The following is a 25946-nucleotide window of genomic DNA, read 5'->3' as shown; positions in this document are numbered from 1 at the left end:
CCTCAGATCCCTCAACACTTTCTTAAAGAATTTGAAATGAACAAACAGCATGCATGGACTTAGTGAAAAAGCGGATTGTACAAACATTGTTCTGTTGTGAGGTAATTGTGTACTGTGTCAGTATACAACTGCAAAACAGAATCACGGCTTTTGTTAAGCTCTGGGTCCTCCTTAAATGCTTTGACGTTAGGCAGGAGTTCAAATGCTCTGAAGAATGAGAGCTGCCATTTGCTGGGCCATTGACACCTTGTTCCCAATTATTTTACCTTAGAGCTTTCTTGCCATGATAAGCAGTGGGCCATTCAACTATTCAAGAGGTCTTCTATTTCTTTTTCAAAGCTCAGGTCTTCCTTTTTGGATTAGCACTGTGGTTCTTTCATCACAGCAGTGTCCTGGTGTTTGAGACACAGGTGGCCCTTGACCTGGAGAGGAACACTTTCATCCAGTGGAAGGAACGTGGCCATCCCATTGTGGTGTTGAAATCCTTTTCTGTCAAAGACTTGGACTATGTTGTCTGTCCTATTGCCCAAATGTCAGGGAAGAGCCATGATTATATTTCTGGGCCAGCATTTCTGGCTGTTCCACATGGAGCTTTCTCAGAAGGTTGATGGAGATCCACAGCACCATTGTGTGCCTTCTCCTGAGGAGCCTAGATGCAAAAGCCCCATCAGAGGAGAAGATACTTGAGAACTGCAATTAGATGTGGAGCTATCTGGGGACATCCATGGTTGTTCCCAGTTGTTAGCCACAAGGGACATTCATTGTTCAGGATTGCAAGTCAGCATCAGCAATGCCTGGGTTGTGACTTTGGCCTTTGATACCAACAACACCCACACCACAACACAATACCATAGCATTTGGAACATGACGGCAATGTTTTTAACATGCACCTGATAGCCAACCAAGCCTTGATCCTGAGGTCAACCAAGGAAACGTTGTTTCTTCCATTGGCATGCCAGCCAAGTCTTTCTTAGCTTCTTCTCTCTATGAATCTCTCATGGATTAGGCAGAGCAACATCAGCAGAGGGAGCCAAAGACTTAATAGGGAAGCATCCCTGCTATTAATGGCCCCTTTTTAGTGACACATTTTTACTGACATTATTTTCAAATAGTCTGCAAATGTTTCTGTCCATTAGGGCGTGTGCGCGGAAGGATTTTAATTTCTCAGTCCAAATGTCCAGCTGCATCTACTGCTGATAGGCTGAGGAGAACTGCTGGCAAAGGCCAGTTGGCACAGAATCTTCTCTTCTGGGTTAAATCAGAGGCTCCTGGCAAGAAGAGTTCACTTTTGCTACCTGCAAACACAGAGACCACAGCGTGATGGAATTCACTGGAGGAGACACTTACCAGAATGAATTTGATCCCAAAGCTTACCTGGAATATTTCCATTTTGGGGAAGGTTCCGTAGAAGATGAATTCATTGAGTTTATTTTGAAATGCTTTTGCAAAATCTTTGCTTCAGGTAGGTGATCCATTCACTGCTGTAACTTTGAAGGGGGAGGAGGTTCCTGAACAGAGGCAGACACTCGCTCCAGCGAAAGGGTCCTGGAAAGTTTCCCACTTCTCTCAGTGGGCCCTCCGCTGGAAACCCTGAACCAAGGGGCTGACTTGATCTTAAGCAGCTTTTTATGCCCCAGTTTCTTCAAGCTGTTAAGCTCGCGTTCTTGCTCTTTTAAAGGTTCTATCAACTTCTTATGCTAGATTTATTTAATGTAGGTATTTGCTGCTTTTCTGCATTCAAACATCTGAAAGTGGTGAACATGAAGCCTGATACAATACCATGGGGAGGAAATAAGACTGCAGCAAATAAAATTACCATGAATTGAAAGCATGCCACATAAATGCTGAGTGGGGGGAAAAGGGGGGAAGACATATTCAAGTACAGGGTTCACTGAAGGCTTCAGTGCAGGATGGAACTTTAAGAGGGGGTTAAAACCAGAGGTCTGCTGGTACTTTCCACATGTTATCAGGCATTCTCTGTGCTTTTAACATTTGGGCTGTAAAAATGGTTTCAGTGTTTCCAAGGATGGTTGTTTTTTTTTACTGCTACATCTAGAATCTCCATTCTTTTGTTTAGGAAAGTTAAATGGTTTCTTGGTACCATATTTGGTCTTGGAAAGGCATCACATCCAGTTCAGTGTCAACAGGGAACTCACAGAATGACTCTCCTTGGCAAAAAGTGCTCTGAGGCTGGAGGAGATAAACCTGATTTTTTTCCTCTCTCCTCCCCCTTCCAAACCCTCCCCTTTTTATGCCAGGGGTCCCAAAAGGCGGCACCCTAATCGATATTGGCTGTGGCCCCACCATCTATCAGTGCCTCCCAGCCTGTGGGTCCTTTGAGAACATCATTGCCACAGATTATCTGGATCAGAACTGCCAGGAAATTACAAAATGGCTGAAGAATGCACCCGATGCTTTTGACTGGTCCCCGGTGGTGAAGTATGTGTGCAAGCTGGAGGGAGACAGGTATGGGAGTGCAAGGATCTGCACGTAAAAAGAAAAAAAAACAGGGTTCACCTTATTTATGGCTGATTAGGACGAAGTCCACCACAGAACGTTCAATATTGGCTAATGGCAGGAATGGAGAAATGCTAGTGATCGAACGCTGACCATGGAAACTCTCTGTATAGGAAGTAAAAGGTCATCTTGATTAGAGACAAAGGGGACAGAGGCCCACTTCTGGAGGGCAGGGGGCCACATAGGTCAAGAAAAATAGAGCAAGGCCAAAACAGGAGTGGTGGGAGGGAATATTTAGTCTGAGTTGAGGATAGAGCTGCCAAACCAGCTCATTGGTTAAGCATAGATATTAACTTTGGTCAGAGTGGCCTTCCATCCGATGTTGTATCCCCGAACATTTTGGGTTGGTAAAGGCTGATCTAGGGCACTACTAATATTATGCAAATGTCAAGATTGCCAGCTAATAAAAGCAACGCAAACAACCAAGTGCCCTTCAGATGGCTGGTCTGCACCTCACATCAGCCCTCACTCTTTGGGATACCGATGGCACTGACCCATGGTGATGTTGCAGATATCTGGAGAACACCAAGTTGCTTATCCTGGCTGTCCAGCTTGGCCTCCGCTTGTGCCATTAGGAGCAGTTTTGTGCACAGAAAGCTGGGAACATTTCAGAGCCTGGGGGTAAAATTTGCCCATTCCTAAACTGTTCATATGAAGATGCATGGAAGGTCCTGCTGTTATAGCAGCCTTCAGAATTAGCAACCCTGCTGTATATCTAGCACATTTCCCCCTCAAAAGTCCATATCTTTTCTGAGCCCCCTTATTGCAAGTGGCAGGGATTTCGTTTTAGACGTTCAGGGCATTCCAGATATGTCCCAGTTCCACAGTGAATAATCTATTGACTTTTCACTGTCCCTGTAGGGAGACGTGTGCAGAGAAGGAGGCAAAGCTACGAAGAAGCATCAAGCAGGTTCTCAGATGTGATGTCCATCAAAGCAACCCAGTGGCTCCCTTCTCTTTGGCCCAGGCTGACTGCCTTCTTTCCACAGAGTGCCTGGAGTCTGCGTGCAAAGACCAGGGGAGTTTCCAGGCTGCCTTGAAGAATATCAGCTCTCTGCTGAAACTCGGGGGATACTTGGTACTTGGTGGGGTTTTAGGGTGCACTTTCTACAGGGTGGGCCCACGTAAGTTCTTCAGTTTCTGCTTTACTGAGGAAATCCTGAAAGATGGCCTTAGCGCAGCTGGGTTTGCCATTGTAGAGTTCAACACGGAGCCCAGAATTGCCAAAACCAATATGGATGACTGTGATTTCTCCGGAAAGTATGTCATTCTTGCCCGCAAGGAGAAGGAAGTATAAACCCAGTGGATTTATTGTATCCTTAAAGCCACAGCCTCACTGTGGATCTGGGGGGTCCTCATTTTAAGCCTGTCTCTGCCACGGCCTCGTCTCAGCCTGGGCTTCCTAACTCTCAAATGAAGGCTATAATAGGCCATGGCGCTGACGCGTCTTTCTGCTTGGGAGGGAGCTGCTGTGAGACCTTGTGCCAAGCTCTGTATGTGGAATCAGGAGAATGGAATGTGTTGGGGTTGTTTTCTCTGCTCAAGGACTTTTCCCGCAGACCATCCAAGACCGTTCGGAGCATCTGTGGTTGTGGACTTGAGAAGATTCTACGGGGGGAGGGATTTCGTTTTCACCGAGGGTTTTTAGTTTTGAATTGCCCGCACTTTTACCATTCTCAGCTTTCTTTGTGATCCTGCATGCTGTTCCTTAATAAATCCGATATCTTTGAATTCCTGCTTATGAGTCTGATGCATTTTAGAATAGGCAATCATTACACCGGCTGGCTGCTGCCCATAAATGTTTCTGCTGATTGGCACATTCCTAGGCCTTTGGAAGGGCAAATGTTCTCCCAGGAGAACTTAGACAATACAGCCATGTGCAACCAAAAGGTACCCCGTGATAAACAGCAAACATCGATAAATCAGCTGCTAGGTTGCCTCAACCCAGGGGGTTGCTCCTGATCTCAGTATGACTTTTGCTTCCCAGAAACAAGCCTCACAGTCTTGCCTTGCTGCAAGAACCTGCGTGCCCGTTCAACCACGGGGAACATTGGGGCAAGAAAAATAGAGACCGTTAGGACCGGGGAAGCTGCACCTTTCTCAAGCCACGATGATCTTCTCTGTGAGCACAGGACCATGGGTCCGATGGCTATTAGCCTTGATGGCGGTGGCAAGTTACTTTCCTGCCCAGTCATGAGTGGGCGGAGAGGACTTCAGCACGGGAACAGTCCTCCAGCCTCGTATCAGAAGCTGCTACCCAAAGTTTGTTCTCCATGCAAACCACCCGATCAAACATTCTTCCCCAGAGGAATGTTCTGCCTCCCCCTTTGAAGAGGATCAGAGAGTGAGATAGGCGGGAACAGGGGACGGGACAGACCTTCTGATTGGGAAATTGCAGGCATAAAGATCCGGAGGCGCCAGGCGGACTCCTTAAAACCCTAAAGCAAAGCAAGCCAAAAAGTCGAGGTTGAGCCTTTTGCAAGGTTTTGGTGGAAATGGAGCCAACTTTCACAGGAAAAGAATACTACGATAAGTATTTTGTTCCAAAAGATTATTTGGAATCATATTATACCTTAAGGCCTGGGAATGATGCAAACAATGCCTCTTTAAGATTTTATCTGAAAAATCTCCACAGGGTATTCACTTCAGGTAAGTGTTTGCAACTGGGGGATGTTGGCTCTGGTTCTTAGTGGGATCAGCGTAATTTGTGATCTCAGACTAATGTGCAGACTAGAACACAAAGGCAATGAGTTTCTTGCGATTCTGTGAATGATGCAAATGCTTGGCTTAACATAAACGTTAAGGCTATCTGTGAGTGGATATCTTGCTCAGATTATCTGACATGTACAAAAATCTGCGTAGGATGACACGTTTGCCCAAATTCATTTATTGACAAAATATGCAGACGAGGCGGGTACAAATGGTTGTGTCTATCAAAATGCATAGAATGCATAGAATGAAGAAGGGTTAGGCACTTGAAAACTGAAATGGAACACAACATCCTGCTGAAGAATGTCCAAAGGAGGGTTGTATCTATTTCTTGAAGTGGCAATTCTCATTCCAGAGGTGTTGCAGAATTCGGTTGCCTGACATGAGCAATCTCCAATGCGAATCGTGCTTCTGTTGGTGAAGCACAGAGTCGCCAACATCTCCCTTCTCTGGCGGGGTTCTTAACCATGCCCACGTCTCCAGCAACTGAGCAGAACACAGTACACTCCAAGACATGCAAGGAGGTTAGCCACATGAAGGGCAAACGGTCAAGGAGATGGTGCCCAAGGATCTTGACTGAGACTTGAAAAACTGTGTTTGGGGTGATGGGCTACAGATGGCATCAAGGGAGACACCCTGATTGACATCGGCAGTGGCCCAAGCATCCACCATTTCCTGTCCGCCTGTGAATCCTTCCGAGAGATCATACCCACCGACTACGCTGACCAGAACCGGGAGGAGATGCAGCGATGGCTGAAGAAGGAACCGGGGGCTTTCGACTGGAGTCCGGTGGTGAAATACGTCTGTGAGCTGGAGGGAGACAGGTATGGAGACAGAAGCCACACGGGCCATCTAGCTACCCTTCATTTAAAGACTCCTTCACTTTTTTGCTCCATCTTGCTTTCTGGGAGGCTCATAGAACATGTAGGCTGAAGGAAAGAGAAGCCCATATTTATACTTTTACTGACTGAATAAAACAGTACAGCTCATGCATAAACCAGAGGAGCACAAGATAAGCTAACTGTATCTCCTGTGGAGAGCACAGGAGGCTCCTAAAACAGTCAGCTGGCTGCTTGTCCCGTCCCAGACCAAGGTTGACCAAACACATCCCGAGTGCACCTCTTTCGGGAAGATCTCATTAACCGAGTGTAATGACGGGTGTTTTTTCTCAAGCCACTTCTTCCAATGAAGGAATCAGGATCAACTTCCCCTTCTCACTGTCTGATGCTAAGGGGATGTGCATATTTCTTGCTCAGAAAGACAGTATCTGAAAGGTAGGCTATAGATGAAATTGCAGCTAGGAGCTACTGAGAGTGTAGTTATTATTATGTTTAGCTATTAAAAATTGAAAGTATTGATGCAGGTGTGGAGGCGTGCAGGTCAGATTCATCCTGTCTCTTCCCCCCAGGGAAAAGTGGCCAGAGAAGGAAGAGAAGGTGCGAAGAGCTGTCAGGCAGGTCCTGAAATGCGATGTGACCCAACCCAACCCTTTGGCTCCGCTCGTTCTTCCTCCTGCGGATTGTTTGCTCTCCACTTTCTGTTTGGAAGCAACTTGCAAAGACATCCCCACCTACCGAATGGCCTTCAGGAACATCAGTTCCCTGGTGAAACCAGGGGGGCATCTTGTGATGTATACAAGCCTTCAAGGGCGCTATTACATGGTTGGCCAACGTGAGTTCTCAGCCCTCTACTTAGAGAAGGAGGTGGTGGAAGAGGCAGCAAGACAGGCTGGCTTTGCCATTAAATTGCTTGAAGAAATCAGGATTGACTTCCCCTTGTCCGTAACTGATGGGAAGGGACGGTCCCTGCTTCTTGCCCAGAAATGTAGCCTGTAAAAATGACGCAGCTGTTGTCATAACCATTAGAGGCTTCTCCAACCATTGTTAAGATTGGGTGATGCAAGTTAGGGAAGAAAGAGGGTGCATGGCTTCTGGAATCCTTCCCACCCCTTTCCTAGCATGCGCATAGGAGAAGTCTGTACATTCTTCTGTGTAATAAAGTAGCATCTTGCATCTGGGTGTGTGTGTGTGGGTTCCTGCTCCCCTTGTGTTGGGTCTCTGTGTTTGTGCAGGTGGATCCTCTGGGCAGCACCAAGCGGGCTGCCTCTGCTCCTCTGTGGGTCCTGCTTCCGGGAAAGGGAGGAAGAGGGCTCGGCAGAGAGCGGTCCGTGGCACTCTGAGCCGCTGCCCAGCTGCCTCTCCCACCAGGATGCGCTGGGGGAATTGCCAGGAATATTTTTCTCTGCAGCCCCCAGCCGCATGCACCCCATTTGTTGAAGCCAGTCTCGTTTTTGCTGGCTTCTCCCCACACGTTAAATTTTTCCCCATCCTGCTCAGTTTGGGGGAGTTATCCTGCTGGCCAAGAGCAGACCCTTCCCAGGCCCGTTGGTTCGATCGCATTCCAAGATGCCGCTGGTCTGGAAAGAATAAACGTGGCAGCTACTTTAGGAAAGTTCTGATGAAGCAATAGAGGCACAACCGATTTACTTATAAACTGCAGGATCTCTGTGGCATTCTGGGCCAGCAGGATTCCGAGAGCATCCTTTGTGCTCCCGGTGGATGTTCCGTCAGCTTTATGTCTCTCTCCTGGGGCTTCTTTTTCAAAACACACTTGAAGATAACAGGCCCGATTAAGCAGTTGGGGGTAAGATTCAGGGATGTGCTTGACCAAGGGCACCCCCCCCAATCATAATTAAGAAAGCTGTCAGCATTGGCATAAAAGATGTCCTAGTTGTGGTGCAGCAGTCCCACAGGAGTAGTTCCTGCAAAAAGCTGAGAAGCCATCAGGGGGTGATGGTCTCCACTCCCTTCCCCCAGGAATTTGGCCCATTAAATATCAAATCGAATCACATCGAATTCCCTCTTCCTGGCTTTCCCCTCTTCCAAGAGACTTCCCTAATGGTGGAGACTGTCTGGAGACTTGATTCTCTGTCCAGCATCAGTTTCGAGCAGATGGGAAGAATGGAGAGCTGAGACTGAGACCTCCCGCCCACCTCCACACTTTCCTCTCTGCCTCCTCTGCCATGGAGAAATCATCCGGACCAAGCTTATCTCCTCCTGTGATAGAGTTATTAGCTCAGTAGATCAGGGGTATGCTCCTTAAGAAAGAGCTAAAATGTTGCAAGAGTGCTAAAATACATCCTTCTTTCACCCCCTTGACAGTCGGAGTAAAATCGGAAGGTCCCTTCCCCGGTTACATCTTACTCTATGGCTGGTTTTATCATCTCCTGTACAGTAAGTTGTGAATTAGGAGCAAGAGTCCTTTGTCTATAGAGGATCTGCTCAGGATGTCCCAGAGTCTGACCCTTGAGATATTATCAAAAACTGCCTTGGAATCAATAAAGGCTGCAGATCGATTCAGGCCAGAGGGGTTTGTATATTTGTCTGCCAGGTGTTGAAGCACTAAGCAATGGTCTACAGTAGATTGTCCCAGATGCAACCCTGCTTGCTCTGGGTTGACTATTCCCTCATCTGTTGCCCAGGTTTGGAGTTTGGTGAATAGGTATCTGGCACATAGTTTGCTAATGACGTTCAATAAACTAACTGGCCCATAACTAGGTGGGTCATTTCTATCGCCCTTTTTATATGAGGGAAAAATGATGGCTTCCCCCAGTCCTCTGCAATCTTAGCTGTGTGGTTGGTATAGGAAAAGAAGGAGGCCAATACAGGGCCCTCCATTCTGGCTTGGACTTAATTAGCTCAGGGGGGATATGGTCACTCCTGGGGGCTGTCGCACCCTGAAGCTGGCTACTAAGCTTCCTAACTTCCTTGCGTGTGACTGGGGGCCACTGCAGAGGTGAGGATAAAGGAACATCCATCGCATAGGTGTTAGCATGCAGATCACAGCAGAGGGCTTGGAAATGAGGTACCCAGGTACCTGAAGGGATGCTACCACTCAATTGTGTAATGTTGTTATGGGAACAATTTGTTACAGTATGCCAGAAAAGGGAAGGATTATTCAGGCAAAGAGTGAGGACAGGATCAACCTGGTTCCAGGTTTGGGTGACCTGTGGGTGGAGCTGCTGAGGAGGAAGATGGGGATTAATACGTAGTAAGGAAAATTGGTCAAAGACTGACAAAGCTGATACGGCATTCTCCAGCTGGGGGGGAGGGTGGTTTTACAAGTTGGACCCCTAAGTTAGAGGCTACACATAGACCAAGCCCACCCCCCACCGGGTCTGCCAACTCTGAGGCTGGGCTGTGCGGGGGCTAGCCGAGGAAAGTGGTTGGGCATTGAAAATTCCCCCGGCATCCATGTCTCCTGCAAAAACAAATATATCAAACTGGGCCGGACATCCAAGGAAATCTGGCTCTGCTTATCTGGGGGCCCATCTGGCTCTGTTCCAAGAGAGGATGGTGGGATGGTCAGCAGGACGCAGCGGTCACTCCACTGGTCCTCTCGGGGTGCTGCCTCCGGACCGTTGTCCAGAAGGAGCAACGCCTGGGTGGAATGAACTGCTGCCCGGAGGAGAAGGCAGAGAACCGGTCTGCTGTTGCCAACCAGGCGGAGGGTGTCTGGCACCGGGGGCAATTCTGCAGGAGGAGGAGCTTCATGGGCAGAGCCAACAAGGCCAGGCTGGGGCTCCAAGTCTGAAGGTCAATTATGTTCTGGGCTCCTATGGAGAGAATTCGCCTGGCTCCGGTTTGCGCACAGTAGTTTGTTGCCCTTCTGTCGAGAGTGTGCCGAGCAACTGAGCTAGTCCTCCCTCATCCTCCGTAGGGTCGACGGATGTCTGGACCTTCCCTTTAATTAAGTTGAGTGCAAAGCCTCCTGTGCCTGCCTGGTCCAGGCCTTGCAGTGGGTGCAACGCTCTGCTGTGTGGGGAGCTGCTGGCTGAGATTACGAACTCCGGGGCTTAAGCGGTTCTCCCGCGTGGGCTCGGCTCTCCACCCAGGACTTAGAAGAGGCCGTGCGCTACTACTGTGGAAGACACGTGCAGGCGTAATTTGAAATCCCCTTAGAAAATGTTTAAGAGTAAAACTTGCTGTAGGGGGTGAGAAATGGCTGGAAGTCAATGATATTTTCTCAAGTCCATGCCATCTGGGAAGCCAGGAGATTTCAGTAAGCTTGCTGGAATATACTCAGCGGCAGCCTTTCTCAAGGTTTTGACCCTGGAGGAACCCCTGAAATATTTTTCGGGCCTCGGGGAACCCCTGCACATTCCGGCTCAAATACAGTCCAGAAGTTACAAAACTGTTACATTCATTTCACAGAATGTATATATATGCATCAGCAGTGTTCTTAAACTAAAAATAAAGAACAAAACGTACCTCTTTAATGTGAAGTGGCCTGGATTTGAAATAATTTTTTAAATCGGTCTTGATCTCCCAGGGAACCCCGAGCGACCTCTTGTGGAACCCCGGGATTCCGCGGAAACCGGGTTGAGAAACCCTGCTCTACGGCAAAGGTGTTGTGAGGGGGAGTGTCTCACTGCTTGCCTGTTGGGCCACCTGCCCTCATTAAGAGGATTAATTGCAATCTGGAGCAGAATCCGGAGTCGCTGCAGAACTAGCTCATCCCTGGCATTTTCCGTACGACTGGGGTCTTGGGCAGCATACGGATTTGGGTACGTTCCGGAGCAACCGAGTTGGTGGCGGACTCCGTAAAAGGTTTAGTTGCATGCTTTTCCATTATAGCCTTAAGTTCATCTATTTTCTGATTGGCATCTGGCAGCTCACCAAAAAGTGCAGTGACCTTTTTAGCAGCTAAAAGGCCATTCTCAGCAACCAAGTCCCCATCTAAGTAAACGATCTGAAAACTAAATAAAGGAGGAACTAAAATAGAAGAGTTAAGAGCTCACGAAAAATGCTGTCACTCTTGGCCGTGTCCCTCCGCCCCACCCCCACCCACTGGGATGCCGAGTTTCGAGTCCAGCACCTTCACCCTTAGACCAAAGTAGCTCATTTTCTGAGTTCGCAAACCGCACTGAATTATAAACTAAGGAAACCGATCGGTGGAGACGAGAGGCAAAGCCATGAGGCATTTCAAAAGAAGGTGATTGTAGGGAGGTTCCCATGTAGAGTGTAGTAAGGACAGCATTCCTGAGGGGTTTTCAGTGGCTTTTCTTAGAGCCTGCCCATCTGGCTGTCATGTGCACTGTTTCAATGTATTTCACACATCGTAACGTTTCCCATGCCATGGCGCTGACGCGTCTTTCTGCTTGGGAGGGAGCTGCTGTGAGACCTTGTGCCAAGCTCTGTATGTGGAATCAGGAGAATGGAATGTGTTGGGGTTGTTTTCTCTGCTCAAGGACTTTTCCCGCAGACCATCCAAGACCGTTCGGAGCACCTGTGGTTGTGGACTTGAGAAGATTCTACGGGGGGAGGGATTTCGTTTTCACCGAGGGTTTTTAGTTTTGAATTGCCCGCACTTTTACCATTCTCAGCTTTCTTTGTGATCCTGCATGCTGTTCCTTAATAAATCCGATATCTTTGAATTCCTGCTTATGAGTCTGATGCATTTTAGAATAGGCAATCATTACACCGGCTGGCTGCTGCCCATAAATGTTTCTGCTGATTGGCACATTCCTAGGCCTTTGGAAGGGCAAATGTTCTCCCAGGAGAACTTAGACAATACAGCCATGTGCAACCAAAAGGTACCCCGTGATAAACAGCAAACATCGATAAATCCAGCTGCTAGGTTGCCTCAACCCAGGGGGTTGCTCCTGATCTCAGTATGACTTTTGCTTCCCAGAAACAAGCCTCACAGTCTTGCCTTGCTGCAAGAACCTGCGTGCCCGTTCAACCACGGGGAACATTGGGGCAAGAAAAATAGAGACCGTTAGGACCGGGGAAGCTGCACCTTTCTCAAGCCACGATGATCTTCTCTGTGAGCACAGGACCATGGGTCCGATGGCTACTAGCCTTGGTGGCGGTGGCAAGTTACTTTCCTGCCCAGTCATGAGTGGGCGGAGAGGACTTCAGCATGGGGACAGTCCTCCAGCCTCCTATCAGAAGCTGCTACCCAAAGTTTGTTCTCCATGCAAACCACCCGATCAAACATTCTTCCCCAGAGGAATGTTCTGCCTCCCCCTTTGAAGAGGATCAGAGAGTGAGATAGGCGGGAACAGGGGACGGGACAGACCTTCTGATTGGGAAATTGCAGGCATAAAGATCCGGAGGCGCCAGGCGGACTCCTTAAAACCCTAAAGCAAAGCAAGCCAAAAAGTCGAGGTTGAGCCTTTTGCAAGGTTTTGGTGGAAATGGAGCCAACTTTCACGGGAAAAGAATGCTACGATAAGTATTTTGTTCCAAAAGATTATTTGGAATCATATTATACCTTAAGGCCTGGGAATGATGCAAACAATGCCTCTTTACGATTTTATCTGAAAAATCTCCACAGGCTTTTCACTTCAGGTAAGTGTTTGCAACTGGGGGATGTTGGCTCCGGTTCTTAGTGGGATCAGCGTAATTTGCGCTCTCAGACTAATGTGCAGACTAGAACACAAAGGCAATGAGCTTCTTGCGATTCTGTGAATGATGCAAATGCTTGGCTTAACATAAACGTTAAGGCTATCTGTGAGTGGATATCTTGCTCAGATTATCTGACATGTACAAAAATCTGCGTAGGATGACACGTTTGCCCAAATTCATTTATTGACAAAATATGCAGACGAGGCGGGTACAAATGGCTGTGTCTATCAAAATGCATAGAATGCATAGAATGAAGAAGGGTTAGGCACTTGAAAACTGAAGTGGAACACAACATCCTGCTGAAGAATGTCCAAAGGAGGGTTGTATCTATTTCTTGAAGTGGCAATTCTCATTCCAGAGGTGTTGCAGAATTCGGTTGCCTGACATGAGCAATCTCCAATGCGAATCGTGCTTCTGTTGGTGAAGCACAGAGTCGCCAACATCTCCCTTCTCTGGCGGGGTTCTTAACCATGCCCACACCTCCAGCAACTGAGCAGAACACAGTGCACTCCAAGACATGCAAGGAGGTTAGCCACATGAAGGGCAAACGGTCAAGGAGATGGTGCCCAAGGATCTTGGCTGAGACTTGAAAAACTGTGTTTGGGGTGATGGGCTACAGATGGCATCAAGGGAGACACCCTGATTGACATCGGCAGTGGCCCAAGCATCCACCATTTCCTGTCCGCCTGTGAATCCTTCCGAGAGATCATAGCCACCGACTACGCTGACCAGAACCGGGAGGAGATGCAGCGATGGCTGAAGAAGGAACCGGGGGCTTTCGACTGGAGTCCGGTGGTGAAATACGTCTGTGAGCTGGAGGGAGACAGGTACGGAGACAGAAGCCACATGGGCCATCTAGCTACCCTTCATTTAAAGACTCCTTCACTTTTTTGCTCCATCTTGCTTTCTGGGAGGCTCATAGAACATGTAGGCTGAAGGAAAGAGAAGCCCATATTTATACTTTTACTGACTGAATAAAACAGTACAGCTCATGCATAAACCAGAGGAGCACAAGATAAGCTAACTGTATCTCCTGTGGAGAGCACAGGAGGCTCCTAAAACAGTCAGCTGGCTGCTTGTCCCGTCCCAGACCAAGGTTGACCAAACACATCCCGAGTGCACCTCCTTCGGGAAGATCTCATTAACCGAGTGTAATGACGGGTGTTTTTTCTCAAGCCACTTCTTCCAATGAAGGAATCAGGATCAACTTCCCCTTCTCACTGTCTGATGCTAAGGGGATGTGCATATTTCTTGCTCAGAAAGACAGTATCTGAAAGGTAGGCTATAGATGAAATTGCAGCTAGGAGCTACTGAGAGTGTAGTTATTATTATGTTTAGCTATTAAAAATTGAAAGTATTATGGGAAGGTGCTCCGAATCCATTCTGCTGCGCCGAGAGAAGCACAGGTACACATTTGGTCTCAGATCTCCCTGTCTGGGCTTTCCCAGATGTTAGGCTAAATTCCCCAAATGTCTCTACCAGTTTCCTGCAGACAGTGAAGGCTACATTCCAACACATCTGCAAAGTCGCCAAGTTGGAACTCAAATTGCAGATGCTATTGCGCAAGTGTACAGGAAGAGACAAACACACGCACACAGACACCGAGACAGACAGACAGACAGACAGACAGACAGACAGAGAGAAGCATGACTGAGAAAGATGATAGGAGCTCCAGGACAGGGTGGAGCTAGTTCAGCTGAGATCTCTGGCCGTAGGATGAAGGCCTTGTTACCAGTTCTCTGGGAAACAGCGGGCTGCACTGGATGAAGAGATGTGGTCCTCAGCTGAGAGTGCTGAGATGGCAGGGTTTGGGGGAATTCAAGGATATTTTGTGGGTTGGAAAAAGACAAACATAAAAGAAAAATGGCAAACAGCACGCCCTTTATTTCTGGTTAAACCAGAGACATCAATCTAACTGAAGGGGTTTTAGGCAAGACTGACCCAAGATATTTAGTTAAAGAGAAATCTCTTTCCCTCCCTTTAGAAGAGCGTTTCTCAGCCTTGGCAGCCTTAAGATGTGCGGACTTCCACTCCCAGAATTCCGTCTGGGGAATTAATCTTCAAGTTGGCAGGGTTGAGAAAGAGAACTGCTTTAGAAAGTCAGTCCCCTACTCAAAAGAGCATTTCTGCAGCCAAATGGGGCCAAAGAACAGGAACGTTGCCGCATTCTGTCCATCTCCAGACAGGTGGCCTCTCAGCCAAAGCCGTCCCTTCGTTTCCAGAGACTGGAGGGCCTGCCGAGGGCACTCTCGGGGGTAGCAGAGATTTGGCCCAGAGACGCGGAACCTCTGAGACATGTTAGCTGGCAGAGCAAGAACCCCTCCTCAGAAACAAGGACAGCTAATCTTGCAGCGATGGGGAAGAAGGGTCGGCAGAGGGCTCCCCTTCTGTTCTGGAAAAGGCCCTCTCCTTCTGGCCCTCCGTAGAGAGCATCAGAAATTATGGGTTGAGAAATAACTCCCAGGGAGGCTGTTTTCGGAGGTGCCCAAAGAGCCTGTGTTACTGTTCTGGACCAGCCAGGATTCGCTGCATCAGAAGGAGGCCCCCCAGTCTGCTCTGGGAGCAATTCCTCAAAGGAGCAAGCCAGCACAGGCAGGGAGTTTGCAAGTGGGGGTGCGGGGCAGGGGTGTCCACGCGTCTGCCGAGAGACAGAAGCAAACAGATATTTGCTTCTGCCTCTTGGCGCTATTCCTGAATGAAATTGGCAGGCCACCTCTCACTGTTCGGAAGGCATGCCCAAAGGGCACCTGCTCGCATTCAGAGCGTGAAATAGCCTTCTACAAAATGGTGTCTTCGGAAGGAGGGAAGGGTGGCATCACTAGCAACATGCCAGGTTGGGAAGGCCTAAAACTTTCTTTAGGATAAATGGATAGGAGACATGGACCTGCAGGAGGTTGCCCGCCATCCCTTTGCCAGAGGCTCCTTGGAGTCATTCTGCCACTGTGCTTCTAGCAGGAAGCAGGGCGAGGAGCAGGGTGGTGGTGGCAGTGGTGGCAGGGAGAACGGCTGTCCTGTTTCTGAACGGCAGCAGACGGGGAAGCCTGCCCTATCGTAATCCAGGGAAAGAGGGGCAATCCCAGGTCAGTGGAGATGACGCAGGTGTGGAGGCGTGCAGGTCAGATTCATCCTGTCTCTTCCCCCCAGGGAAAAGTGGCCAGAGAAGGAAGAGAAGGTGCGAAGAGCTGTCAGGCAGGTCCTGAAATGCGATGTGACCCAACCCAACCCTTTGGCTCCGCTCGTTCTTCCTCCTGCGGATTGTTTGCTCTCCACTTTCTGTTTGGAAGCGGCTTGCAAAGACATCCCCACCTACCGAATGGCCTTCAGGAACATCAGTTCCCTGGTGAAACCAGGGGGGCATCTTGTGATGTATACAAGCCTTCAAGGGCGCTATTACATGGTTGGCCAACGCGAGTTCAATGATGTCTACTTGGAGAAAGAGATGGTAGTAGAGGCAGCAAGACAGGCTGGCTTTGCCATTAAATGGCTTGAAGAAATCAGGATTGACTTCCCCTTGTCCATAACTGATGGGAAGGGACGGTCCCTGCTTCTTGCCCAGAAATGTAGCCTGTGAAAATGACGCAGCTGTTGTCATAACCATTAGAGGTTTCTCCAACCATTGTTAAGATTGGGTGATGCAAGTTAGGGAAGAAAGAGGGCGCATGGCTTCTGGAATCCTTCCCACCCCTTTCCTAGCATGCGCATAGGAGAAGTCTGTACATTCTTCTGTGTAATAAAGTAGCATCTTGCATCTGGGGGGGGGGGTTCCTGCTCCCCTTGTGTTGGGTCTCTGTGTGTGCAGGTGGATCCTCTGGGCAGCACCAAGCGGGCCGCCTCTGCTCCTCCGTGGGTCCTGCTTCCGGGAAAGGGAGGGAGAGGGCTCGGTAGAGAGCGGTCCGTGGCACTCTGAGCCGCTGCCCAGCTGCCTCTCCCACCAGGATGCGCTGGGGGAATTGCCAGGAATATTTTTCTCTGCAGCCCCCAGCCGCATGCACCCCATTTGTTGAAGCCAGTCTCGTTTTTGCTGGCTTCTCCCCACACGTTAAATTTTTCCCCATCCTGCTCAGTTTGGGGGAGTTATCCTGCTGGCCAAGAGCAGACCCTTCCCAGGCCCGTTGGTTCGATCGCATTCCAAGATGCCGCTGGTCTGGAAAGAATAAACGTGGCAGCTACTTTAGGAAAGTTCTGATGAAGCAATAGAGGCACAACCGATTTACTTATAAACTGCAGGATCTCTGTGGCATTCTGGGCCAGCAGGATTCCGAGAGCATCCTTTGTGCTCCCGGTGGATGTTCCGTCAGCTTTATGTCTCTCTCCTGGGGCTTCTTTTTCAAAACACACTTGAAGATAACAGGCCCGATTAAGCAGTTGGGGGTAAGATTCAGGGATGTGCTTGACCAAGGGCACCCCCCCCAATCATAATTAAGAAAGCTGTCAGCATTGGCATAAAAGATGTCCTAGTTGTGGTGCAGCAGTCCCACAGGAGTAGTTCCTGCAAAAAGCTGAGAAGCCATCAGGGGGTGATGGTCTCCACTCCCTTCCCCCAGGAATTTGGCCCATTAAATATCAAATCGAATCACATCGAATTCCCTCTTCCTGGCTTTCCCCTCTTCCAAGAGACTTCCCTAATGGTGGAGACTGTCTGGAGACTTGATTCTCTGTCCAGCATCAGTTTCGAGCAGATGGGAAGAATGGAGAGCTGAGACTGAGACCTCCCGCCCACCTCCACACTTTCCTCTCTGCCTCCTCTGCCATGGAGAAATCATCCGGACCAAGCTTATCTCCTCCTGTGATAGAGTTATTAGCTCAGTAGATCAGGGGTATGCTCCTTAAGAAAGAGCTAAAATGTTGCAAGAGTGCTAAAATACATCCTTCTTTCACCCCCTTGACAGTCGGAGTAAAATCGGAAGGTCCCTTCCCCGGTTACATCTTACTCTATGGCTGGTTTTATCATCTCCTGTACAGTAAGTTGTGAATTAGGAGCAAGAGTCCTTTGTCTATAGAGGATCTGCTCAGGATGTCCCAGAGTCTGACCCTTGAGATATTATCAAAAACTGCCTTGGAATCAATAAAGGCTGCAGATCGATTCAGGCCAGAGGGGTTTGTATATTTGTCTGCCAGGTGTTGAAGCACTAAGCAATGGTCTACAGTAGATTGTCCCAGATGCAACCCTGCTTGCTCTGGGTTGACTATTCCCTCATCTGTTGCCCAGGTTTGGAGTTTGGTGAATAGGTATCTGGCACATAGTTTGCTAATGACGTTCAATAAACTAACTGGCCCATAACTAGGTGGGTCATTTCTATCGCCCTTTTTATATGAGGGAAAAATGATGGCTTCCCCCAGTCCTCTGCAATCTTAGCTGTGTGGTTGGTATAGGAAAAGAAGGAGGCCAATACAGGGCCCTCCATTCTGGCTTGGACTTAATTAGCTCAGGGGGGATATGGTCACTCCTGGGGGCTGTCGCACCCTGAAGCTGGCTACTAAGCTTCCTAACTTCCTTGCGTGTGACTGGGGGCCACTGCAGAGGTGAGGATAAAGGAACATCCATCGCATAGGTGTTAGCATGCAGATCACAGCAGAGGGCTTGGAAATGAGGTACCCAGGTACCTGAAGGGATGCTACCACTCAATTGTGTAATGTTGTTATGGGAACAATTTGTTACAGTATGCCAGAAAAGGGAAGGATTATTCAGGCAAAGAGTGAGGACAGGATCAACCTGGTTCCAGGTTTGGGTGACCTGTGGGTGGAGCTGCTGAGGAGGAAGATGGGGATTAATACATAGTAAGGAAAATTGGTCAAAGACTGACAAAGCTGATACGGCATTCTCCAGCTGGGGGGGAGGGTGGTTTTACAAGTTGGACCCCTAAGTTAGAGGCTACACATAGACCAAGCCCACCCCCCACCGGGTCTGCCAACTCTGAGGCTGGGCTGTGCGGGGGCTAGCCGAGGAAAGTGGTTGGGCATTGAAAATTCCCCCGGCATCCATGTCTCCTGCAAAAACAAATATATCAAACTGGGCCGGACATCCAAGGAAATCTGGCTCTGCTTATCTGGGGGCCCATCTGGCTCTGTTCCAAGAGAGGATGGTGGGATGGTCAGCAGGACGCAGCGGTCACTCCACTGGTCCTCTCGGGGTGCTGCCTCCGGACCGTTGTCCAGAAGGAGCAACGCCTGGGTGGAATGAACTGCTGCCCGGAGGAGAAGGCAGAGAACCGGTCTGCTGTTGCCAACCAGGCGGAGGGTGTCTGGCACCGGGGGCAATTCTGCAGGAGGAGGAGCTTCATGGGCAGAGCCAACAAGGCCAGGCTGGGGCTCCAAGTCTGAAGGTCAATTATGTTCTGGGCTCCTATGGAGAGAATTCGCCTGGCTCCGGTTTGCGCACAGTAGTTTGTTGCCCTTCTGTCGAGAGTGTGCCGAGCAACTGAGCTAGTCCTCCCTCATCCTCCGTAGGGTCGACGGATGTCTGGACCTTCCCTTTAATTAAGTTGAGTGCAAAGCCTCCTGTGCCTGCCTGGTCCAGGCCTTGCAGTGGGTGCAACGCTCTGCTGTGTGGGGAGCTGCTGGCTGAGATTACGAACTCCGGGGCTTAAGCGGTTCTCCCGCGTGGGCTCGGCTCTCCACCCAGGACTTAGAAGAGGCCGTGCGCTACTACTGTGGAAGACACGTGCAGGCGTAATTTGAAATCCCCTTAGAAAATGTTTAAGAGTAAAACTTGCTGTAGGGGGTGAGAAATGGCTGGAAGTCAATGATATTTTCTCAAGTCCATGCCATCTGGGAAGCCAGGAGATTTCAGTAAGCTTGCTGGAATATACTCAGCGGCAGCCTTTCTCAAGGTTTTGACCCTGGAGGAACCCCTGAAATATTTTTCGGGCCTCGGGGAACCCCTGCACATTCCGGCTCAAATACAGTTCAGAAGTTACAAAACTGTTACATTCATTTCACAGAATGTATATATATGCATCAGCAGTGTTCTTAAACTAAAAATAAAGAACAAAACGTACCTCTTTAATGTGAAGTGGCCTGGATTTGAAATAATTTTTTAAATCGGTCTTGATCTCCCAGGGAACCCCGAGCGACCTCTTGTGGAACCCCGGGATTCCGCGGAAACCGGGTTGAGAAACCCTGCTCTACGGCAAAGGTGTTGTGAGGGGGAGTGTCTCACTGCTTGCCTGTTGGGCCACCTGCCCTCATTAAGAGGATTAATTGCAATCTGGAGCAGAATCCGGAGTCGCTGCAGAACTAGCTCATCCCTGGCATTTTCCGTACGACTGGGGTCTTGGGCAGCATACGGATTTGGGTACGTTCCAGAGCAACCGAGTTGGTGGCGGACTCCGTAAAAGGTTTAGTTGCATGCTTTTCCATTATAGCCTTAAGTTCATCTATTTTCTGATTGGCATCTGGCAGCTCACCAAAAAGTGCAGTGACCTTTTTAGCAGCTAAAAGGCCATTCTCAGCAACCAAGTCCCCATCTAAGTAAACGATCTGAAAACTAAATAAAGGAGGAACTAAAATAGAAGAGTTAAGAGCTCACGAAAAATGCTGTCACTCTTGGCCGTGTCCCTCCGCCCCACCCCCACCCACTGGGATGCCGAGTTTCGAGTCCAGCACCTTCACCCTTAGACCAAAGTAGCTCATTTTCTGAGTTCGCAAACCGCACTGAATTATAAACTAAGGAAACCGATCGGTGGAGACGAGAGGCAAAGCCATGAGGCATTTCAAAAGAAGGTGATTGTAGGGGGGTTCCCATGTAGAGTGTAGTAAGGACAGCATTCCTGAGGGGTTTTCAGTGGCTTTTCTTAGAGCCTGCCCATCTGGCTGTCATGTGCACTGTTTCAATGTATTTCACACATCGTAACGTTTCCCATGCCATGGCGCTGACGCGTCTTTCTGCTTGGGAGGGAGCTGCTGTGAGACCTTGTGCCAAGCTCTGTATGTGGAATCAGGAGAATGGAATGTGTTGGGGTTGTTTTCTCTGCTCAAGGACTTTTCCCGCAGACCATCCAAGACCGTTCGGAGCACCTGTGGTTGTGGACTTGAGAAGATTCTACGGGGGGAGGGATTTCGTTTTCACCGAGGGTTTTTAGTTTTGAATTGCCCGCACTTTTACCATTCTCAGCTTTCTTTGTGATCCTGCATGCTGTTCCTTAATAAATCCGATATCTTTGAATTCCTGCTTATGAGTCTGATGCATTTTAGAATAGGCAATCATTACACCGGCTGGCTGCTGCCCATAAATGTTTCTGCTGATTGGCACATTCCTAGGCCTTTGGAAGGGCAAATGTTCTCCCAGGAGAACTTAGACAATACAGCCATGTGCAACCAAAAGGTACCCCGTGATAAACAGCAAACATCGATAAATCCAGCTGCTAGGTTGCCTCAACCCAGGGGGTTGCTCCTGATCTCAGTATGACTTTTGCTTCCCAGAAACAAGCCTCACAGTCTTGCCTTGCTGCAAGAACCTGCGTGCCCGTTCAACCACGGGGAACATTGGGGCAAGAAAAATAGAGACCGTTAGGACCGGGGAAGCTGCACCTTTCTCAAGCCACGATGATCTTCTCTGTGAGCACAGGACCATGGGTCCGATGGCTACTAGCCTTGGTGGCGGTGGCAAGTTACTTTCCTGCCCAGTCATGAGTGGGCGGAGAGGACTTCAGCACGGGGACAGTCCTCCAGCCTCCTATCAGAAGCTGCTACCCAAAGTTTGTTCTCCATGCAAACCACCCGATCAAACATTCTTCCCCAGAGGAATGTTCTGCCTCCCCCTTTGAAGAGGATCAGAGAGTGAGATAGGCGGGAACAGGGGACGGGACAGACCTTCTGATTGGGAAATTGCAGGCATAAAGATCCGGAGGCGCCAGGCGGACTCCTTAAAACCCTAAAGCAAAGCAAGCCAAAAAGTCGAGGTTGAGCCTTTTGCAAGGTTTTGGTGGAAATGGAGCCAACTTTCACGGGAAAAGAATGCTACGATAAGTATTTTGTTCCAAAAGATTATTTGGAATCATATTATACCTTAAGGCCTGGGAATGATGCAAACAATGCCTCTTTACGATTTTATCTGAAAAATCTCCACAGGCTTTTCACTTCAGGTAAGTGTTTGCAACTGGGGGATGTTGGCTCCGGTTCTTAGTGGGATCAGCGTAATTTGCGCTCTCAGACTAATGTGCAGACTAGAACACAAAGGCAATGAGCTTCTTGCGATTCTGTGAATGATGCAAATGCTTGGCTTAACATAAACGTTAAGGCTATCTGTGAGTGGATATCTTGCTCAGATTATCTGACATGTACAAAAATCTGCGTAGGATGACACGTTTGCCCAAATTCATTTATTGACAAAATATGCAGACGAGGCGGGTACAAATGGCTGTGTCTATCAAAATGCATAGAATGCATAGAATGAAGAAGGGTTAGGCACTTGAAAACTGAAGTGGAACACAACATCCTGCTGAAGAATGTCCAAAGGAGGGTTGTATCTATTTCTTGAAGTGGCAATTCTCATTCCAGAGGTGTTGCAGAATTCGGTTGCCTGACATGAGCAATCTCCAATGCGAATCGTGCTTCTGTTGGTGAAGCACAGAGTCGCCAACATCTCCCTTCTCTGGCGGGGTTCTTAACCATGCCCACACCTCCAGCAACTGAGCAGAACACAGTGCACTCCAAGACATGCAAGGAGGTTAGCCACATGAAGGGCAAACGGTCAAGGAGATGGTGCCCAAGGATCTTGGCTGAGACTTGAAAAACTGTGTTTGGGGTGATGGGCTACAGATGGCATCAAGGGAGACACCCTGATTGACATCGGCAGTGGCCCAAGCATCCACCATTTCCTGTCCGCCTGTGAATCCTTCCGAGAGATCATAGCCACCGACTACGCTGACCAGAACCGGGAGGAGATGCAGCGATGGCTGAAGAAGGAACCGGGGGCTTTCGACTGGAGTCCGGTGGTGAAATACGTCTGTGAGCTGGAGGGAGACAGGTACGGAGACAGAAGCCACATGGGCCATCTAGCTACCCTTCATTTAAAGACTCCTTCACTTTTTTGCTCCATCTTGCTTTCTGGGAGGCTCATAGAACATGTAGGCTGAAGGAAAGAGAAGCCCATATTTATACTTTTACTGACTGAATAAAACAGTACAGCTCATGCATAAACCAGAGGAGCACAAGATAAGCTAACTGTATCTCCTGTGGAGAGCACAGGAGGCTCCTAAAACAGTCAGCTGGCTGCTTGTCCCGTCCCAGACCAAGGTTGACCAAACACATCCCGAGTGCACCTCCTTCGGGAAGATCTCATTAACCGAGTGTAATGACGGGTGTTTTTTCTCAAGCCACTTCTTCCAATGAAGGAATCAGGATCAACTTCCCCTTCTCACTGTCTGATGCTAAGGGGATGTGCATATTTCTTGCTCAGAAAGACAGTATCTGAAAGGTAGGCTATAGATGAAATTGCAGCTAGGAGCTACTGAGAGTGTAGTTATTATTATGTTTAGCTATTAAAAATTGAAAGTATTATGGGAAGGTGCTCCGAATCCATTCTGCTGCGCCGAGAGAAGCACAGGTACACATTTGGTCTCAGATCTCCCTGTCTGGGCTTTCCCAGATGTTAGGCTAAATTCCCCAAATGTCTCTACCAGTTTCCTGCAGACAGTGAAGGCTACATTCCAACACATCTGCAAAGTCGCCAAGTTGGAACTCAAATTGCAGATGCTATTGCGCAAGTGTACAGGAAGAGACAAACACACGCACACAGACACCGAGACAGACAGACAGACAGACAGACAGACAGACAGACAGAGAGAAGCATGACTGAGAAAGATGATAGGAGCTCCAGGACAGGGTGGAGCTAGTTCAGCTGAGATCTCTGGCCGTAGGATGAAGGCCTTGTTACCAGTTCTCTGGGAAACAGCGGGCTGCACTGGATGAAGAGATGTGGTCCTCAGCTGAGAGTGCTGAGATGGCAGGGTTTGGGGGAATTCAAGGATATTTTGTGGGTTGGAAAAAGACAAACATAAAAGAAAAATGGCAAACAGCACGCCCTTTATTTCTGGTTAAACCAGAGACATCAATCTAACTGAAGGGGTTTTAGGCAAGACTGACCCAAGATATTTAGTTAAAGAGAAATCTCTTTCCCTCCCTTTAGAAGAGCGTTTCTCAGCCTTGGCAGCCTTAAGATGTGCGGACTTCCACTCCCAGAATTCCGTCTGGGGAATTAATCTTCAAGTTGGCAGGGTTGAGAAAGAGAACTGCTTTAGAAAGTCAGTCCCCTACTCAAAAGAGCATTTCTGCAGCCAAATGGGGCCAAAGAACAGGAACGTTGCCGCATTCTGTCCATCTCCAGACAGGTGGCCTCTCAGCCAAAGCCGTCCCTTCGTTTCCAGAGACTGGAGGGCCTGCCGAGGGCACTCTCGGGGGTAGCAGAGATTTGGCCCAGAGACGCGGAACCTCTGAGACATGTTAGCTGGCAGAGCAAGAACCCCTCCTCAGAAACAAGGACAGCTAATCTTGCAGCGATGGGGAAGAAGGGTCGGCAGAGGGCTCCCCTTCTGTTCTGGAAAAGGCCCTCTCCTTCTGGCCCTCCGTAGAGAGCATCAGAAATTATGGGTTGAGAAATAACTCCCAGGGAGGCTGTTTTCGGAGGTGCCCAAAGAGCCTGTGTTACTGTTCTGGACCAGCCAGGATTCGCTGCATCAGAAGGAGGCCCCCCAGTCTGCTCTGGGAGCAATTCCTCAAAGGAGCAAGCCAGCACAGGCAGGGAGTTTGCAAGTGGGGGTGCGGGGCAGGGGTGTCCACGTGTCTGCCGAGAGACAGAAGCAAACAGATATTTGCTTCTGCCTCTTGGCGCTATTCCTGAATGAAATTGGCAGGCCACCTCTCACTGTTCGGAAGGCATGCCCAAAGGGCACCTGCTCGCATTCAGAGCGTGAAATAGCCTTCTACAAAATGGTGTCTTCGGAAGGAGGGAAGGGTGGCATCACTAGCAACATGCCAGGTTGGGAAGGCCTAAAACTTTCTTTAGGATAAATGGATAGGAGACATGGACCTGCAGGAGGTTGCCCGCCATCCCTTTGCCAGAGGCTCCTTGGAGTCATTCTGCCACTGTGCTTCTAGCAGGAAGCAGGGCGAGGAGCAGGGTGGTGGTGGCAGTGGTGGCAGGGAGAACGGCTGTCCTGTTTCTGAACGGCAGCAGACGGGGAAGCCTGCCCTATCGTAATCCAGGGAAAGAGGGGCAATCCCAGGTCAGTGGAGATGACGCAGGTGTGGAGGCGTGCAGGTCAGATTCATCCTGTCTCTTCCCCCCAGGGAAAAGTGGCCAGAGAAGGAAGAGAAGGTGCGAAGAGCTGTCAGGCAGGTCCTGAAATGCGATGTGACCCAACCCAACCCTTTGGCTCCGCTCGTTCTTCCTCCTGCGGATTGTTTGCTCTCCACTTTCTGCTTGGAAGTGGCTTGCAAAGACATCCCCACCTACCAGGCGGCCTTCAGGAACATCAGTTCCCTGGTGAAACCAGGGGGGCACGTTTTCTTCTATTCAGCCCTTGAAGAGCACTATTACATGGTTGGCCAACACCAGTTTCCTGTCCTCTACCTGGATAAGAAGGTGGTGGAAGAGGCAGCAAGACAGGCTGGCTTTGTCATTAAACGGTTTGAAGAAATCAGGATTGACTTCCCCTTGTCCATAACTGATGGGAAGGGACGGTTCCTGCTTTTTGCCCAGAAATGTAGCCTGTGAAAATGACGCAGCTGTTGTCATAACGATTAGAGGCTTCTCCAACCATTGTTAAGATTGGGTGATGCAAGTTAGGGAAGAAAGAGGGCGCATGGCTTCTGGAATCCTTCCCACCCCTTTCCTAGCATGCGCATAGGAGAAGTCTGTACATTCTTCTGTGTAATAAAGTAGCATCTTGCATCTGGGTGTGTGTGTGTGGGTTCCTGCTCCCCTTGTGTTGGATCTCTGTGTTTGTGCAGGTGGATCCTCTGGGCAGCACCAAGCGGGCCGCCTCTGCTCCTCCGTGGGTCCTGCTTCCGGGAAAGGGAGGGAGAGGGCTCGGCAGAGAGCGGTCCGTGGCACTCTGAGCCGCTGCCCAGCTGCCTCTCCCACCAGGATGCGCTGGGGGAATTGCCAGGAATATTTTTCTCTGCAGCCCCCAGCCGCATGCACCCCATTTGTTGAAGCCAGTCTCGTTTTTGCTGGCTTCTCCCCACACGTTAATTTTTTCCCCATCCTGCTCAGTTTGGGGGAGTTATCCTGCTGGCCAAGAGCAGACCCTTCCCAGGCCCCTTGGTTCGATCGCATTCCAAGATGCCGCTGGTCTGGAAAGAATA

At 49.3% G+C, this 25946-nt stretch overlaps 4 protein-coding genes across 4 annotated transcripts; all 4 read left to right on the top strand.

Annotated features, from left to right (window-relative positions):
- The first annotated feature begins 1285 nt into the window (after window positions 1-1285).
- On the top strand, window positions 1286-4248 carry LOC134502626 (nicotinamide N-methyltransferase-like). Its single transcript, XM_063311068.1, has 3 exons — window positions 1286-1462; window positions 2259-2466; window positions 3379-4248. The coding sequence occupies exons 1-3, from the start codon at window positions 1321-1323 to the stop codon at window positions 3812-3814; spliced, it is 786 nt and encodes a 261-aa protein (XP_063167138.1). The 5' UTR covers window positions 1286-1320; the 3' UTR covers window positions 3815-4248.
- A 562-nt stretch (window positions 4249-4810) lies between these two features.
- On the top strand, window positions 4811-7241 carry LOC134502625 (nicotinamide N-methyltransferase-like). The gene is made up of 3 exons (XM_063311067.1): window positions 4811-5166; window positions 5843-6050; window positions 6635-7241. Exons 1-3 carry the CDS (start codon window positions 5013-5015, stop codon window positions 7059-7061), a joined length of 789 nt encoding a protein of 262 aa, XP_063167137.1. The 5' UTR covers window positions 4811-5012; the 3' UTR covers window positions 7062-7241.
- Window positions 7242-12274: 5033 nt separating this feature from the next.
- Window positions 12275-16390, top strand: LOC134502733 (nicotinamide N-methyltransferase-like). Its single transcript, XM_063311204.1, has 3 exons — window positions 12275-12581; window positions 13258-13465; window positions 15783-16390. Exons 1-3 carry the CDS (start codon window positions 12428-12430, stop codon window positions 16207-16209), a joined length of 789 nt encoding a protein of 262 aa, XP_063167274.1. The 5' UTR covers window positions 12275-12427; the 3' UTR covers window positions 16210-16390.
- A 5024-nt stretch (window positions 16391-21414) lies between these two features.
- LOC134502725 (nicotinamide N-methyltransferase-like) lies at window positions 21415-25534 on the top strand. Its single transcript, XM_063311197.1, has 3 exons — window positions 21415-21721; window positions 22398-22605; window positions 24927-25534. Exons 1-3 carry the CDS (start codon window positions 21568-21570, stop codon window positions 25351-25353), a joined length of 789 nt encoding a protein of 262 aa, XP_063167267.1. The 5' UTR covers window positions 21415-21567; the 3' UTR covers window positions 25354-25534.
- Window positions 25535-25946: the final 412 nt, after the last annotated feature.

The sequence above is a fragment of the Candoia aspera genome, chromosome 9 (assembly GCF_035149785.1).
Source record: "Candoia aspera isolate rCanAsp1 chromosome 9, rCanAsp1.hap2, whole genome shotgun sequence".
NCBI classification, from domain to species: domain Eukaryota; kingdom Metazoa; phylum Chordata; class Lepidosauria; order Squamata; family Boidae; genus Candoia; species Candoia aspera.
This window is presented reverse-complemented; position numbering and strand designations above follow the sequence as displayed.